The 17,953-nt window shown below is 43.9% G+C and overlaps 1 protein-coding gene across 1 annotated transcript in view; it reads right to left on the reverse strand.

The window, feature by feature from the left end:
* Positions 1-17,953, reverse strand: part of LOC135102759 (aspartate dehydrogenase domain-containing protein-like) — a 167,482-nt gene that overhangs the window by 88,911 nt on the left and 60,618 nt on the right. The window contains exon 4 of the mRNA XM_064008276.1: positions 311-395. Within this exon, the coding sequence (XP_063864346.1) occupies positions 311-395 (85 nt within the window). The remainder of the gene's footprint in view (positions 1-310; positions 396-17,953) is intronic.

A 17,953-nucleotide genomic window follows, 5' to 3' on the forward strand; every position in this document is an offset into this window, starting at 1 on the left:
AAAAATATTCACACTTATTGCCACACATTATCATAAGAAAGAAATGCTATTAATTTAGCAACTGGGAATTACATCATCAGTGGAGATGAAAATAAATGGATTGTGTTGGTGTGGAAATGCGAAGTGAATGAATGAGAGAAATTGGAGGGTATAAATTTTGGGTGGAGTGCTTAATACAGAATGTTGGGAAAATTTGGCTGTAATTTGAAAAACAAGCTTTACAAAACCACACTCCTTGGTAAGTTGTTATCAGGTGCGATTAAAGCAGGGACATATCATTTAATAATGAATAAAAATCTAAAGCACTAACCTTTTTGGAGATAGCAGGGTGAGCTACTTCAACAATCAGATCAGGGGAGAACATACTGCAGTTTTCTAAATCACGACAGATGTACCTGAAAATATGAAATTACAGAAATTAGACAAAAAAAAAAGTCATATCTATCTAATTATCAATTTATATTGTACTTGAATAGAATATACTACTACTACTACTACTTTTACGACTAATATATATATACAGGGTATCCTGCAAGTTAAGGAACATACTTCGAGATTTGATAGTTCAAGTAATTCTAAGTTGAAAATACTCTATACATGTATGCTGTGTGTTGCTTCATTTTGTGAGAAATTAACTCACCTGGGTGGGCCTCCATCTTCCTACCCTCCTTGGCTCACTATTTACTCAAGTGGTGCTGTGCTGCATTGAGCGATAATTTTTTTTTCTATACAATCTATGCAGTAAAATCCTTACAAGAAACAGTAAGCAAATGACCAATTAAATTTTTGTATGTGTCAGTGAAGGAAATATACATGTAACATAGTAATACAGTGATTGTTAAGTGTTATTTTCTTAAACATACATGGTAACTCACCAGCTTCATAGCAACTGCCCAGTGTTCCCACCACTCCTGTAAATATTCTTTTAGATTATACAATATCCTTTTTAAGTGATGTTAAATTGCACTATGTTCTGTGAATTTTGTCCCTTTATGTATTTGTATATTTGTATTCTTGTACTGGTACTACTGATGGTGGGGGTTCATATTGTCATCTGGATGATACCTATTTGAGCTGCCCCAATACATTCCACTGCTGCAAAAGTACTGGGGAAACATCCTTTCTCATGGAGATGCTGATGCACTCTGTAGAATACTCTGCTATCTGGATATCATCTGTGTGAGTACCTGCATCTATATTCTGCTGTTGCAGCCCAGGCATTCCCATCACAGAATGAATATCATGACATGAATATCATGTCTGAATACTCTGTGTTACTGAATATGAAAGACATTTTCACAATAGCAAAAAGATGCACTTTGGCAGTCATTTAATTGATTTGGCCTGTCACTTAGGTGTCAAGACGTCAACTATTGAGTGCTGAAGGGGTGATAGTTCCAGAGAGTTGCCATGTATGTCTAAAAAGTAGCACTTAACTACCACTGTACTGCTATGTTACTTGTACATTTTCTTCTCTGACACATATGAAAATCCTGTAAAGATTTGACTGCATACATTGTATACAAAAAATTATCAATTAATGCCATGCAGTACCACTTGAGTACAAAGTAAACCAAGGAGGGAAAGAAGGAAGCAGAGGTCCACTCAGGTGAGCTGATCCTGCAACACACAACTTACTAGTTAATTTCTCACAAAATAAAGCAAAACATGGCATGTATATTTATAGAATTTTTTACTTAGAAGTACTTAAGCCATCAAATCCTGAAGTATGTACCTTAACTCACAGGACACCCTGTATATATATATATATATATATATATATATATATATATATATATATATATATATATATATATATATATATATATATATATATATATATATATATATATATATATATATATATATATATATATATATATATATATATATATATATATATATATATATATATATACATATATATATACAGTAGAACCTCAGTTCTCGAACTTAATTTGTTTCTGAATGCCATTCAGAATCTGGATTATTTGAAAACCAAAACTATTTTCACCATAGGAATCAATGTAAAGTGAATAATCCTTTCCCAGACACCAGTCTACACTTTCTTAGTGGCTTATGACAGACACTCCCACAGCCAAGATGATTGCTTAATAACATAAGAACATAAGGACATAAAAAATAAGGGAAGCTGCAAGAAGCGACCAGGCTTACACATGGCAGTCCCTGTATGAGACACACCTACCTATTTCCATCTGTTATCCCCATCCATAAACTTGTCTAATCTTCTCTTAAAGCTCTCTAGCACTAACTACATGATTACTGAGTCCGTTCCACTCATCTACCACTCTATATGAGAACCAATTTTTTCCTATCTCCTTCCTGAACCTAAACTTTTCAAGCTTGAACCTGTTATTTCTTATTCTACCCTGGTTGCTGATCCTAAGAATTTTGCTTACATCTCCCTTGTTATAACCCTTATACCACTAAAAGACTTCTATCAGGTCCCCTCTTAACCTACGTCTCTCTAGAGAATGTAAATTTAACAGCTTCAACCTCGCCTCGTAAGGAATACTCCTCATCCCCTGTATCCTCTGTACTGATTCTAATAGACCTATCTCTTTCCTGTAATGTGGGGACCAGAACTGCACAGTGTAGTCTAGATGAGGTCTGACCAGCGCCAAGTATAACTTTAATATTACTTCCGGACTTCTACTTTTAACACTCCTAAAAATGAATCCTAGTACCCTATTTGCCTTGTTTCTGGCTTCTATGCACTGTTTCCCTAGACGGAGTTCAGAGCTAACTATAACTCCTAAATCTTTCTCGTACCCTGTACCTACCAGAGTTTGGTTGTTTAATGTGTACCTATTGTGTGGGTTTCCTTTACCTACACTAAGCACTTTGCATTTATTGATATTAAATTGCATTTGCCATCTATCCGTCCATTCATTCATTCTATCTAAGTCTGCCTGCAAGGCGATGGCATCTAATTCTGACCTAATTAATCTACCTATCTTTGTGTCATCCGCAAATTTACTAACATCACTACTAATTCCACTATCCAAGTCATTGATATATATTAGAAATAACAATGGCCCTAATACTGATCCCTGTGGCACCCCACTAATTACATGACCCCACTCGGATTTCGAGCCGTTTATTACCACTCTCTGTCGCCTGTTACCAAGCCATGACCCTATCCAGCCTAACACCTTCCCATCTATCCCGTGTGCCCTAACCTTTCTCAGGAGCCTTTGATGGGGTACCTTGTCAAATGCTTTATTAAAGCCCAGATATAAGATATCATAACTATCACCATTATCTACTGCCTCATACACCTTACTGTAAAAACTTAAGTTTGTCGGGCAAGACTTCCCCTTCGTGAAGCCATGCTGTGACTGATTTATCAAGTTATGTTTGTCTAAATGTTCCCTAATGTTCCTCGCTATTATTGACTCTAACATTTTACCTACAACTGAAGTTAAGCTGACAGGTCTATAATTAGACGCTAAAGTTTTATCTCCTTTCTTAAAGATGGGTACTACATTAGCCTGCCTCCACATTACTGGTACCTCACCCAACTCCTGTGATTTCCTAAAGACAGAAACTAACGGCTCACTAATAATCTCTTTACATTCCTTAAGTACTCTGGGATATATTTCATCAGGTCCTGGTGACCTGAACTTTTTAGCCCATCTATCTCCTGTTCCACTATCTCCCTAGTTATGGAAATATCTGTCAGCTTCTCATTCTCATCTGCTCTAAACACCTGTTCACTACCTGGCATATCCTGCATGTTTTCCTGGGTGAAGACAGTTAAAAAATAATCATTCAGAAGTTTACTAATCTCCTCCCCAGAACTAACCAGCTCCCCATCTGCTGCCTTTAATGGACCTACAGTATCCTTATTCTTCGTCCTGTATACCTGATAAAATCCCTTGGGATCCCTCTTAGCCTGGCTGGCTACCTTTAATTCATAATTGTCCTTAGCTTTCCTCGTTAACTTCCTGACTGTTCTAACTAATTCATTATATTGTGTCCTTAAAACTTCTTCACCTGCCCTTATCTCTTATATATACTTCTCTTATGCCCTATATAATGCTTTAACCAAGCAGTCATCCATTTGGGGTAATTTTTTGTGATCTTATTGTTCTATATGGGATATTTGCTAGCTGACCTGTATTTTTTTTTTTTTTTATATATAAGAAGGACACTGGCCAAGGGCAACAAAAATCAATAAAAAAAATGCCCACTGAAATGCCAATCCCGTAAAAGGGTCAAGGCAGTGGTCAAAAATTGGTGGATAAGTGTCTTGAAACATCCCTCTTGAAGGAATTCAAGTCATAGGAAGGTGGAAATACAGAAGCAGGCAGGGAGTTCCAGAGTTTACCAGAGAAAGGGATGAATGATTGAGAATACTAGTTAACTCTTGCGTTAGAGAGGTGGACAGAATAGGGGTGAGAGAAAGAAGAAAGTCTTGTGCAGCGAGGCCACAGAAGGAGGGGAGGCATGCAGTTAGCAAGATCAGAAGAGCAGTTAGCATGAAAATAGCGGTAGAAGACAGCTAGATATGCAACATTGCGGCGGTGAGAGAGAGGCTGAAGACAGTCAGTTAGAGGGGAGGAGTTGATGAGACGAAAAGCTTTTGATTCCACCCTGTCTAGAAGAGCAGTATGAGTGGAACCCCCCAGACATGTGAAGCATACTCCATACATGGACGGATAAGGCCCTTGTAAAGAGTTAGCAGCGGGGGGGGTGAGAAAAACTGGCAGAGACATCTCAGAACACCTAATTTCATAGAAGCTGTTTTAGCTAGAGATGAGATGTGAAGTTTCCAGTTCAGATTATAAGTAAAGAACAGACCGAGGATGTTCAGTGTAGAAGAGGGGGACAGTTGAGTGTCATTGAAGAAGAGGGGATAGTTGTCTGGAAAGTTGTGTCGAGTTGATAGATGGAGGAATTGAGTTTTTGAGGCATTGAACAATACCAAGTTTGCTCTGCCCCAATCAGAAATTTTAGAAAGATCAGAAGTCAGGCGTTCTGTGGCTTCCCTGCGTGCTATGTTCACCTCCTGAAGGGTTGGACATCTGTGAAAAGACGTGGAAAAAGTGCAGGGTGGTATCATCAGCGTAGGAGTGGATAGGACAAGAAGTTTGGTTTAGAAGATCATTAATGAATAATAAGAAGAGAGTTGGTGACAGGACAGAGCCCTGAGGAACACCACTGTTAATAGATTTAGGAGAAGAACAGTGACCGTCTACCACAGCAGCAATAGAACAGTCAGAAAGGAAACTTGAGATGAAGTTACAGAGAGAAGGATAGAAACTGAAGGAGGGTAGTTTGGAAATCAAAGCTTTGTGCCAGACTCTATCAAAAGCTTTTGATATGTCCAAGGCAACAGTAAAAGTTTCACCAAAATCTCTAAAAGAGGATGACCAAGACTCAGTAAGGAAAGCCAGAAGATCACCAGTAGAGAGGCCTTGACGGAACCCATACTGGCGATCAGATAGAAGGTTGTGAAGTGATAGATGTTTAAGAATCTTCCTGTTGAGGATAGACTCAAAAACTTTAGATAGGCAGGAAATTAAAGCAATAGGACGGTAGTTTGAGGGATTAGAACGGTCACCCTTTTTAGGAACAGGTTGAATGTAGGCAAACTTCCAGCAAGAAGGAAAGGTAGATGTTGACAGACAGAGCTGAAAGAGTTTGACTAGGCAAGGTGCAAGCACGGAGGCACAGTTTCAGAGAACAATAGGAGGGACCCCATCAGGTCCATAAGCCTTCCAAGGGTTTAGGCCAGCGAGGGCATGGAAAACATCATTGCGAAGAATTTTAATAGGTGGCACGAAGTAGTCAGAGGGTGGAGGAGAGGGAGGAACAAGCCCAGAATCGTCCAAGGTAGAGTTTTTAGCAAAGGTTTGAGCAAAGAGTTCAGCTTTCGAAATAGATGTGATAGCAGTGGTGCCATCTGGTTGAAGTAGAGGAGGGAAAGAAGAAGAAGCAAAGTTATTGGAGATATTTTTGGCTAGATGCCAGAAATCATGAGGGGAGTTAGATCTTGAAAGGTTTTGACATTTTCTGTTAATGAAGGAGTTTTTGGCTAGTTGGAGAACAGACTTGGCATGGTTCTGGGCAGAAATAAAGTGCATGAGATTGTGGTGATGGAAGGCTTAAGTACCTTTTGTGGGCCACCTCTCTATCATGTATAGCACGAGAACAAGCTGTGTTTAGAAGGTTTAGAAGGTTTAGGACGAGAAAAACAGTGAGGAATGTACGCCTCCATGCCAGACACTATCACCTCTGTTATGTGCTCAGCACACAAAGACGGGTCTCTGACACGGAAGCAGTAGTCATTCCAAGGAAAATCAGCAAAATACCTCCTCAGGTCCCCCCAACTAGCAGAGGCAAAACGCCAGAGGCACCTTCGCTTAGGGGGATCCTGAGGAGGGATTGGAGTGATAGGACAAGATAAAGATATGAGATTGTGATCGGAGGAGCCCAACGGAGAAGAAAGGGTGACAGCATAAGTAGAAGGATTAGAGGTCAGGAAAAGGTCAAGAATGTAGGGCGTATCTCTAAGACGGTCAGGAATACGAGTAGGGTGTTGAACCAATTGCTCTAGGTCATGGAGGATAGCAAAGTTGTAGGCTAGTTCACCAGGATGTTCAGTGAAGGGAGAGGAAAGCCAAAGCTGGTAGTGAACATTGAAGTCTCCAAGAATGGAGATCTCTGCAAAAGGGAAGAGGGTCAGAATGTGCTCCACTTTGGAAGTTAAGTAGTCAAAGAATTTCTTATAGTCAGAGGAGTTAGGAGAGAGGTATACAGCACAGATAAATTTAGTATGAGAATGACTCTGTAGTCGTAGCCAGATGGTGGAAAACTCGGAACATTCAAGAGCGTGGGCACGAGAGCAGGTTAAGTCATTACGGACATAAACGCAGCATCCAGGTTTGGATCGAAAATGAGGATAGAGAAAGTAGGAGGGAACAGAAAAGGGGCTACTGTCAGTTGCCTCAGACACCTGAGTTTCAGTGAGGAAAAGAAGATGAGGTTTAGAAGAGGAGAGGTGGTGTTCTACAGATTGAAAATTAGATCTTAGACCGCGAATGTTGCAGAAGTTAATGAAGAAAATATATATATATATATATATATATATATATATATATATATATATATATATATATATATATATATATATATATACACACACACAGTAAAATCCCTCTTATCCAGCATCAATGGGACCGCCGACATGCCGGATACTTGAATATTGCCGGATAATTGAATAGAAGTGAAATTATGTCCACAATCACCACCCTACACTCACGCATCTTACCATAACAAAGATCAGCTGATGTGATCAGCTGCTTAAGTGTAAGCACAACACGCTTCCTCTTTTCAACAAATTTAGGCATGATGAAGGCGTCAGGCAATAAACAGTGCACACGCGGGACTGAGTCACTGAGTAAACACAGTGCAGTGGGCCGTGGGTGGCGCGAAGCAGTGCGCTCTGGTGGCGAGGGGACAAAGTATGCCTCGCGCAGGAATTTTAATTAATTTTATGAGTACACATTGATTTTTTTTATTGATTTTAAAGCTGCCGAATACTTGAATGCTGGATGAGAGGGATTTTACTGTATATATATATATATATATATATATATATATATATATATATATATATATATATATATATATATATATATATATATATATATATATATATATATCATATTTGATGGCTCATAAGACACACCTTTTCCCCCCCCAAAAAAAAGTCTCAGGAAATGGGCCTGTGTCCTATGAGGCAAGGGTCAGCATTGAAGCAGCGGTTGGTGGTAAGTCTATGGCAACAGAGGCTCTAAAATCAAACCCGACATATTCGCACATGTAAACAAAGTGATGATTAGTACTACACCACAAAACAACTCTTTCTTTCAAGGTAACAATATATAATAGGTCATACTTATTGGTAATTCACATAGAATGACACCAGTCAGGAAGAATTTGCCTAAGTTACCATGCACCACGCATTGCATGTACCAAAACAAACACGCGGTCGGTTATGCGCTGAATCCAGTAACACAGGTAAGCTTCACTGTGTTCTTTACAGTGTGATGCCGTTACTCCTTGAGGTAAGACACACTTTCATATAATTAAAATTGCACCTATCTTTTAACATTCTTATTGTGGGGGTGTGTGGCAACACTCAACTTCCGGCCGTATCACGGCACTAGTGTTTACTCAGCCGGGACGGAGACAGGTTGTCCCGTACCCTCTCTGTACATGGATACTTACCTTCAATAAACCTCACCACGCTTCTCCTGCCTTTCCCTACTCCAGTCCCAACATGGCGCAGTTTCTTCAGGGGTTAATGGAGGAAGGCATGGGTGGCGTACAGACGCCCACGGGAACCGTTAGCCCAGCAGACGCAGCCATGTGGTCTTCAGCGCCGTCATACCGCGCCATGCGGCGCACACGAAGCCCTGACCCCACACCAGCCACCGGGCAGCAGCTTTGGCCAGCAAACTTGCAGCGGCGCCCACCACCTCCTCCACCCGGACCAGGGGGAGCGACCGCGGGCATGTCACCAGTTGCGTTTGAGGCGTGGGCCACCAGCATTGAAGACTACGGCAGCATCTGCGGCTGGGTGCCACCGATGGCAGCACCCTATGTGCGCCTCCTTTGCAACACAGAGGTGCAGCAGCGCATCGACGCGCGCCTGGGCAAGCACGAATTCAGGCAGCTCTCAACCACGGATGCAATTGACATAGTAAGAAGCGTAGTGATTGGCCCACGCTGTGTAATTGGAGCGTGGGCAGAGTTCTTCTCACTGGTACAAGCACCGAGTGACAGCGTGTGTGCGTACATCTCTCAGTGCTGCGCCAAAGCAAACGAGTGCGGCTTCCGGTGTCCCGAGTGCCAGTGTCCCTTGGATGAGTACATGCTCAGCAAGAAAATAGTGATGGGGCTACGTGACCGCAGCATGAAAGCAGAGGTGCTGTGAGGCCTCCCACGCCTCGAGTCATTCAGTGATGTGGTCCGCGCGTGTGAAGTTATTGAGGCGGCGGAAAAGGCTAGTGAGCGGCCCCCTAGTGACATAGCCGGGGCTATGGACTCACACCCTGCCGAGGTGGCGGCAGCGGGTCCAGCGCGCTGGTCTGGGAGGCAAGGAAAAGCTCGCCAGGAGGGGGCACGGCAAGGACGCAGGCGGTGCTCAGCGTGCGGAGACTCTGAGTGCTGTGGTGGGCGGCAGTGCAAGGCATTTGCAGCAACATGTCGTTGCTGTGGCCAGAAGGGGCACTTCTGGCGCCTGTGCCGGGCCCTCACCCCTCAGGGCAGTGCCCGCCCTGCCCAACACTCGAACCTCCCCCCCAACTTTCGGAGCAGTGATTGTTGGAGGAGTGGAGACTACGGCGTTGCTGTCCGTGGTAATCAGTTGCTCCCAGACCCGCGCCACTTGTTCCTACACAGCAGTTGCAGACACCGGGGCACAAGTGTCTGTAGCGGGCCGCCTACTGTTGGGGGACCTCAGCATATCCCAACGTCAGCTCCAGGTTACACCCATGGCAGTCACCCACGTTGCCGGGGACAGCATGCGCCTCCTGGGGACCATCACATGTCAAGTCTCCGTGGGGACTGCCTCCACCACGGAATGCATCTACATAGCGGAAGGTGTGCAGCAACTCTACTTGTCGCTCAAGGCATGTAAGGCCCTTCACCTGGTCCATCACACCTTCCCGCGCCCCCTAGCGCTCACTAGTGTGTGCGCTATCAAGGCTGCAGACACCCCACAAGTACCACTTCGCCCGGAATCGCCGCCCCACGAGCTTGTTGAGGAAAATGTTGACCGCCTTGAGAAATGGTTCCTAGAGCACTTCGGGCGCACGGTTTTTGCCATGGGATGCATGCCACTACCTGAGATGAAGGGCCCACCTCACCACATCCACTTACGACCTGACGCATGCCCTCATGCTGTCCATGTCCCTGCCACAGTCCCGCTCCACTTCTTTGACGAGGTACGACGTCAGCTGGATGATGACGTGGACAAAGGGATCATCGAAGCGGTACCTGCAGGCGAACCTACCGAGTGGTGCTCTAGAATGGTGGTGGTGCCAAAAAAGGACGGCAGACCCCTTCGCATGGTCGACTTTCAGCGCCTCAACCGCGCAAGCCTCAGGGAGACACATCACACTAGACCGCCCTTCAACCTCGTCTCTAGCATGCCCAAGCATGCATTTAAGACAGTTGCTGACGCCTACTCAGGATACCACCAGGTTCCCCTCGACGAGGAAAGTCGCAAGCTCACAACATTCATCACTCCTTGGGGACGATACAGGTACTGCCGCACCCCCATGGGCCACTGTGCGTCACAGGATGCTTTTACTAAACGCTTTGATGACACCATCACTGACGTGCCCAGGAAGCTAAAGTGCGTGGACGACACCCTACTCCACGACAGCAGTGTCAGCGATGCTTTCTGGCATACATATGACTTCCTCCAGAGGTGCATGGAGAGTGGTGTCACCCTGCGGCCCGACAAGTTCCACTTCTGCAGGAGGAGCGTTACCTTTGCCGGCTACCTTCTGGGCTGGGAAGGGTACCAACCGAGCCGCGACCTCGTCAACAGCATAACTGATTTCAAGATGCCCGCACAGCCCACCTTGACTGATGTGCGGTCATGGTTCGGCCTAGTCAACCAAGTTGCACCCTTCTTGGCAGTTGCCCCTGTCATGGAACCCTTCAGGGAACTACTCAAGAAGCCAGGTGGGAAGGTAGTGTACTGGGACAAGCAATTGGAAGCCCTTGTCACCTCGGCAAAAGACACCATTGGGAGACTGGCAGGTGAGGGACTGCACTTCTACGATGTATCACGCCCCACAGCAGTCCTCACTGACTACAGCCGACAAGGTATTGGCTTCGTTATCTTACAGCAGTACTGTGAGTGTGTCTCCGAGAAGTCACCACTGTGCTGCCCCGGCGGGTGGAAGCTGGTGCTCTGTGGCAGCCGACATCTCACAGCAGCTGAGAAGAACTACAGCACTCTCGAGGGAGAGGCACTCGCCATCGCCTGGTCTCTGAAGAAGGCACGCCTCTTCCTCCTCGGCTGCAAGAACCTCACGTTCGTCACAGACCACAAGGCCCTCACAAGAATTTTTGGGGACAAGGAGCTCAAGGACATAGCCAATCCCCGGCTTCTCAACCTGAAAGAGAAGACGCTAATGTTCACCTTCCGCATCAAGTACCTGAAGGGCGACACCAACTGTGCGGCAGATGCCTTGTCGCGCTACCCGATCCTGTCAGGTGAACCAGAAAGGTCGGACGAAGACGAGGAAGAGCTGGTATGCGCAGCCATGACGGCAGCTACAGTCACAGCAGCTGAAGATGAGATGGGGCATGTCATAGACCTTCGTCAAGTGGAAGAAGAAGCCGAACAGGACGAGGAGTACCGCCTCTTGAGGGAATGTGTGGCCAATGACGGGTGGGCTGAGCGCAAGGACTGGGAGCCGCCTGCCCTCCGCCTGTACTTCAGGATGCGGCGCCACCTGTCCTCCCAAGGGAGCATGGTCCTGTACACCTGTGACAAGAAACACCCGCGACTAGTCGTGCCTGCAGCCCTCAGGCGCACAGTCCTGGCCAACCTGAACGCGGGGCACCAGGGCAGGGACTTCATGCTACGCAGGGCGAGGCAGTCAGTCTACTGGCCAGGGATTGACGCGGAGGTGGAGCAGAAGAGGCGCCAATGTGCAGTATGCGACACACACGCCCCCTCCAGCCCCGCAGAGAGCCTGATGCCCACCCCACCCCCGCTATATCCATTCCAACAAGTAGTGGCAGACTTATTTCAACTGGATGGCCACACCTATATCACCTTTGCCGACAGGCTCTTGGGATGGCTCGAGGTAGAGCACCTGTCAGGCGATGCCACCAGCGCACGTCTGATAGCAATCTTTCGATGGTGGTTCAGGCGCTTTGGCATCCCAGAGGAGCTGTTGTGTGACGGAGGAACAAACCTTACTAGCCAGGAATCCAGGAGCTTCTTCAACACCTGGTGTGTACGCCTGAGGATCTCATCCGCACACTATCCCCAGTCCAACAGCCGAGCAGAGGCGGCAGTCAAGTGTGCGAAGAGGCTACTACGTGGCAACACTGCCCGGAATGGCTCCCTGGACACCGACGCTGCTGCAAGGGCAATCATGCAGTATCTCAACACCCCCCCGCAGGGCTCTGAAGCCTCCCCAGCCCAGCTGCTCACAGGACGTCAGCTGCGGGATGCCATACCTGTCGACACATCTCTCTATGAAGTGAGCGAGCGGTGGGCTTGGCTTCTACGGGAACGCGAACGGGCCTTGGTCCGCTCTGGGGACAATGCAGCCTCTCGGCACAACCAGTCAGCCCACAACCTTGAGCCCCTTACACCTGGCCAACGGACTCACATCCAGAACCCCAGCAGTGGAAGCTGGGATCGCGCAGGTACTGTACTGGAGACTACAGCACCCAGACAGTACCTGGTGTGGCTGGACAGCAGCGGGCGCGCCACCATCAGGAACAGGCGCCACCTACGGCCGCTCACGCGCGAACCGCACACTCAGGCAAGCGACGACGGGGCAGCTGCAACACCTGACCCCACCCTGCCTACTCAAAGAAGGCCCCAGCGCTCCAGACGGGCGCCACGTCACCTCTACGACTACGTATTAGGGGACACCACCCCTTAAGTGGCACTGTGAATGTCGCACGCCCATAGTGTTTTGCCATTGACGGATCACATTGTGTTTATTTATTTCTCACCCCCCATGTGCTTGTAACCCTTGGTCTGATTCATTTGAAGTATTTTCTGTTTTTGCCATTACACCACCCACTTTGGGCTTCCTGTGTAATTGGGGGGGGAGTGTGGGGGTGTGTGGCAACACTCAACTTCCGGCCGTATCACGGCGCGTGGGGGCTAGTGTTTACTCAGCCGGGACGGAGACAGGTTGTCCCGTACCCTCTCTGTACATGGATACTTACCTTCAATAAACCTCGCCACACTTCTCCTGCCTTTCCCTACTCCAGCCCCGACACTTATGAACAAACTTTATTACCCCTGTAGTCTCTCATAGTCACTGCTGACGCCATATGGCAGGTACACATTTACATCTCACAACAGGATTGGTACACAGGATACAAGCAAATATTGAAGTTTTTAAATGCAAAATATTGGGATCTAATAATGATCTAAATGCATGTGAGAGACTTCAAATGTCAGGTGAAATCCTTCAATTCATATTCATAACTTAAGTCTGCTCATTTATCTTTTTTTTTTCATTTCAATGTCTGCCAAAAATGGGTGCGTCTTATGAGCCCATGTGTCTTATGAGCCATCAAATATGGTATGTATATATATATATATATATATATATATATATATATATATATATATATATATATATATATATATATATATATATATATATATATATATATATATATATATATATACACACACACACACACACACACACACACACACACACAGTAAAATCTCCATAAGCCGAACTATATGAGGTGAGGTGGCCAACAGTTTATCCGAAAGTTTGGTTTACCCGATAATACACATTTTTGGCCAGTTTCTATGTACATTAATATGTATGTTTATTGTTATTTTTAGCATATTTGTTAGCATATTATAAACACATTATAAACCCGAAGATAGATATTTACAGCATATATTATTATCACACACTGTACACAGTGCACTAACTGGTTACTTAAGAGTTCACTTAACATTATGCAACTACACACTTTGTTCACTTAAGAGCTCACTTAACTATACACAACACACTGGTCACATAAGAGCTAACATAACATTATGCACTGTACTACAAAATTTAATGTACTTTTGCTTGTCACTCAGAGTCTGAATCAAAGATGTTGGCTGATGGCTCTGGTGAGCTTGGGGATGGAGTGGAGCTGAGCAGACTGGCTGAGGAGGATGATAAGGGCATCCAGGTTATCTGATATTCAACTTATTCAGGTTTGGTTTTAGGGAGGTTTTACTGTGTATATATATATATATATGCACACATACATACACAGTAAAACCTCCCTAAACCAAACCTGAGTAAGTCAAATATCAGATAACCTGGATGCCCTTATCATCCTCCTCAACCAGTCTGCTCAGCTCCACTCCATTCCCAAGGTCACCAAAACCACCAGCCAACATCTTTGACTCAGACTCTGAGTGATAAGCAAAAGTACACTTTCTTTGTATTCAAAATTTTTGTTGCCTTTGGTTAGTGGCCCTCTTACATGGAACACACACTCTTACCACTCTTTTAGACAGGGTAGAATCAAAAGCTTTTTGTCTTATCAAGTCCTCTCCTCTAATTGACCATCTCCACCCTCTTTCTCATCACCACAGTATTGCATCTCTTGCTATCTTCTACTGCTACTTTCATGCTAACTGCTCTTTTGATCTTGCTAACTGCATACCTCCCCTCCTCCTGCAGCCTTGATGCACAAGACTTTCTTTGTTCTTTCATTCCTATTCTGTCCAACTCTCTGTCCTCTCTGTCCACCTCTCAGCCATTCATTCCTTTCTCTGGTAAACTCTGGGACTTGCTGCTTCCATATTTCCTCTTTCCTATGTCTTGAACTCTTTCAAGGAGGTGGTTTCAAGTCTTTTTTTTTTTTTTTACTCTATCTGAGATCTCTATGGGAACTGGCATTAAGTGGGACTTTTTTGTATTCGAAATGTGTGTGTGTGTGTGTGTGTGTGTGTGTGTGTGTGTGTGTGTGTGTGTGTGTGTGTGTGTGTGTGTGTGTGTGTGTGTGTGTGTGTGTATTTGTTTACCTAGTTGTATTTACCTAGTTGTGGTTTATGGAAGGGGAGTAATCTTATAGTATCCTGTCTCTATATCTACCCAGTTTGGTCTTAAAAGCATGGACTGTTATGGCATTGACAACATCTTCACTGAGTTCATTCCATTTGTTCACACTTCTGTGAGAAAAACTATACTTCTTGATGTCTTCTACAGTTAACTTTCTTCAGCTTCTTACGGTGTCCCCTTGTACTCTGTGTGTCTAAAGTTATAAAACCTTCTTTGTCCACATTTTCCATACCATTTATCATTCTATAGATGTTTATTAAATCCCCCCCTCTCTCTCTCTCCTGTTTTCAAGGGGAGGAATTTCCATCATTCTTAATGTCTCTTCATAGGTCGACTTACTCAACTCCAGAACCATATTTGTGACTGCTCTTTGTACTTTTTCCAATTTTATAATATTCCTCTATATATGAGACCACACCACTGCCACATATTCCAATCTTGGTCTTATCATGGAAATCAATAACTTTTTTATCATTCCTTCATCTAAATACGAGAATGCCATTCTTACTCTTTTTAACATATTCATCATCTCTCTGGTAATTTTATCAATGTGTCTGTCTGCAGTCAAATTTTCAGTAACTGTTACTCCCAAATTCACTTCTTATTTTGATTTCTGTATCTTCACACCAATATCCATGATATTGTATTCTTTTCTTACTCTTACCAAACTCCATTACTTTACATTTACTTAAACTGAATTCCATTTGCCAAGATTTACCCCATCTACTTATCTTATTTAAATCATCTTGAAATACCGTAGTCATTTACATTTTCTACCCTTTTTATAAGCTTAGCATCATCTGCAGATAAATTCATATAACTGTTTATTTCTCCATTTATGTCATTCACATATATTACAAACATTATTGGTCCCAACACTAACCCCTGTGGGACACCACTAGTTACTTTCAGCCAAGATGAATTGGGGTCTTGTATTACTGTTCTCATCTCTCTATCATCCAGATAATCCTCCATCCACTCAAGCAGTGTTCCTCCAATTTTTTCATAATTTTTTATCTTCCATAGCAATCTTCAGTGTGGTACTTTGTCAAACACTTCCTTCAAGTCTAAGTAGACACCATCCACCCATCCGTTTCTCTCTTGCACAATATCGATTACTCTTGAATAAAAGTCTTCAAAGTCTTTCCAGTCCACGGCAATAAAATGTGTGTGTGTGTGTGTGTGTGTGTTTACCTAGTTGTATTTACTTGTCACATACGAGAGAGGAGCTAAGCTCGTACTGTCCCGTCTCCATAACTGTTTTTATCCAACTTTTCCTTAAAGTCATGATTATTTGTAGCACACACCACTTCCCTTCCATGCCTCTATGCTTCTATGAGGGAAGCTAAACTTCTTTATGTCTCTTCTGCAGGTGTTACTTTTAGTTTTCTTCTATGTCCTTTTGTTTCTCTTTCGTTCACTATAAAGAGATGTTCCCTATCTAGTTTTTCCATCCCACTCAGCAATCTGTACTATGCAATCAAGTCATCTCTCTCTCTCATCTCTTTTCCAAGGTTGAAGAGTTGCATTCTAGCTAGCTGCTCCTCATATGACAAATCTTGCAATTCTGTTATCATCTTTGTTGCTGCTCTCTGTATTCCTTCCAACTTTCTTATGTGCTGTGTGTGTGTGTGTGTGTGTGTGTGTGTGTGTGTGTGTGTGTGTGTGTGTGTGTGTGTGAGAGAGAGAGAGAGAGAGAGAGAGAGAGAGAGAGAGAGAGAGAGAGAGAGAGAGAGAGAGAGAGAGAGAGAGAGAGAGAGAGAGAGAGAGAGAGAGAGAGAGAGAGAGAGAGAGAGAGAGAGAGAGAAAGTGGGTGGTGTGGTGGGATGGTTGGAAGGTGGGAAGGAGGGGAGAGGAAGGCAGGGAGGGGGGAGGGAAGGGAAGGGAAGGGAAGAGAGAGAGAGAGAGAGAGAGAGAGAGAGAGAGAGAGAGAGAGAGAGAGAGAGAGAGAGAGAGAGAGAGAGAGAGAGAGAGAGAGAGAGAGAGAGAAAGTGGGTGGGTGGGATGGTTGGAGGGGGGAAGGAGGGAGGGAAGGGAGAGGAAGGCAGGGGGAGGGGGGAGGGCAGGAAAGGGAGAGAGAGAGAGAGAGAGAGAGAGAGAGAGAGAGAGAGAGAGAGAGAGAGAGAGAGAGAGAGAGAGAGAGAGAGAGAGAGAGAGAGAGAGAGAGAGAGAGAGAGAGAGAGAATCTTATTAGTAGTAATATTATTAGTCACAGTGTTTGTGGTTAGCATACTACTGCTTCAGTTCCACTGCTATATAAGGCCAGTTATACAGTTGTCTGTATTACGGGGTTCATCACAAGCATGGTAATTATTGAATATTTTTTAAGAAAAATGCATTTAATGTCCCGGCAAATATGGTGTGTGTGTGTGTGTGTGTGTCTATATATATATATATATATATATATATATATATATATATATATATATATATATATATATATATATATATATATATATATATATATATATGATCAGGATGGTGTAGAAGTACAGTACTGGAAACATTCCTATTTTTATTCTTTTTAATGCTTCAGGAAATATGTACAGGACTCTCATCTTCAGGCAACATCAAAAGTAAGTAAAAACCTAAAATACCACTTCTCTTGCTGAGAGGGTGAAAGAAACCGAGCTCCTTCTAGCCATTTGCGTGGACTGAAATTTCTGCACCATTTATTTTTTGTCTTAAGGAGTACATTGATGTAACGGACTCTTTCAGTGACTTTTATGGAGACTGATGAATGTTTCTGTACTTAAGAAGCTCCATAGTGATGAAAGGTGATGAGTTATGTGCTACTGCTGTGATTGGGAACTGTAAATTTGAAGGTGTAGAGGGTGATAATATGCTAACAGATGAGGATTAATGAACCTCTTGCAAAGAACAAAATGACAAATGTTGTAAACAGGATTTGCTCATGAAAATGCATCACAAGTTATTAATATTTGAATGCATAAAGTGATGTGATGAAAAGGTGGGTATTGGTGTATATATTTACAAGCTCCTTACTTGTATCTCTTCCAAAGGAAATCATGATTAACACTGTAAGAATTATAATGATTTACTAGTGGGAAAATTCACTGGAAGAATTACTGAAGTTTAACTATAAATATTATAATTAA

Source organism: Scylla paramamosain, chromosome 8, assembly GCF_035594125.1.
Source record: "Scylla paramamosain isolate STU-SP2022 chromosome 8, ASM3559412v1, whole genome shotgun sequence".
Classification (NCBI taxonomy): Eukaryota; Metazoa; Arthropoda; class Malacostraca; order Decapoda; family Portunidae; genus Scylla; species Scylla paramamosain.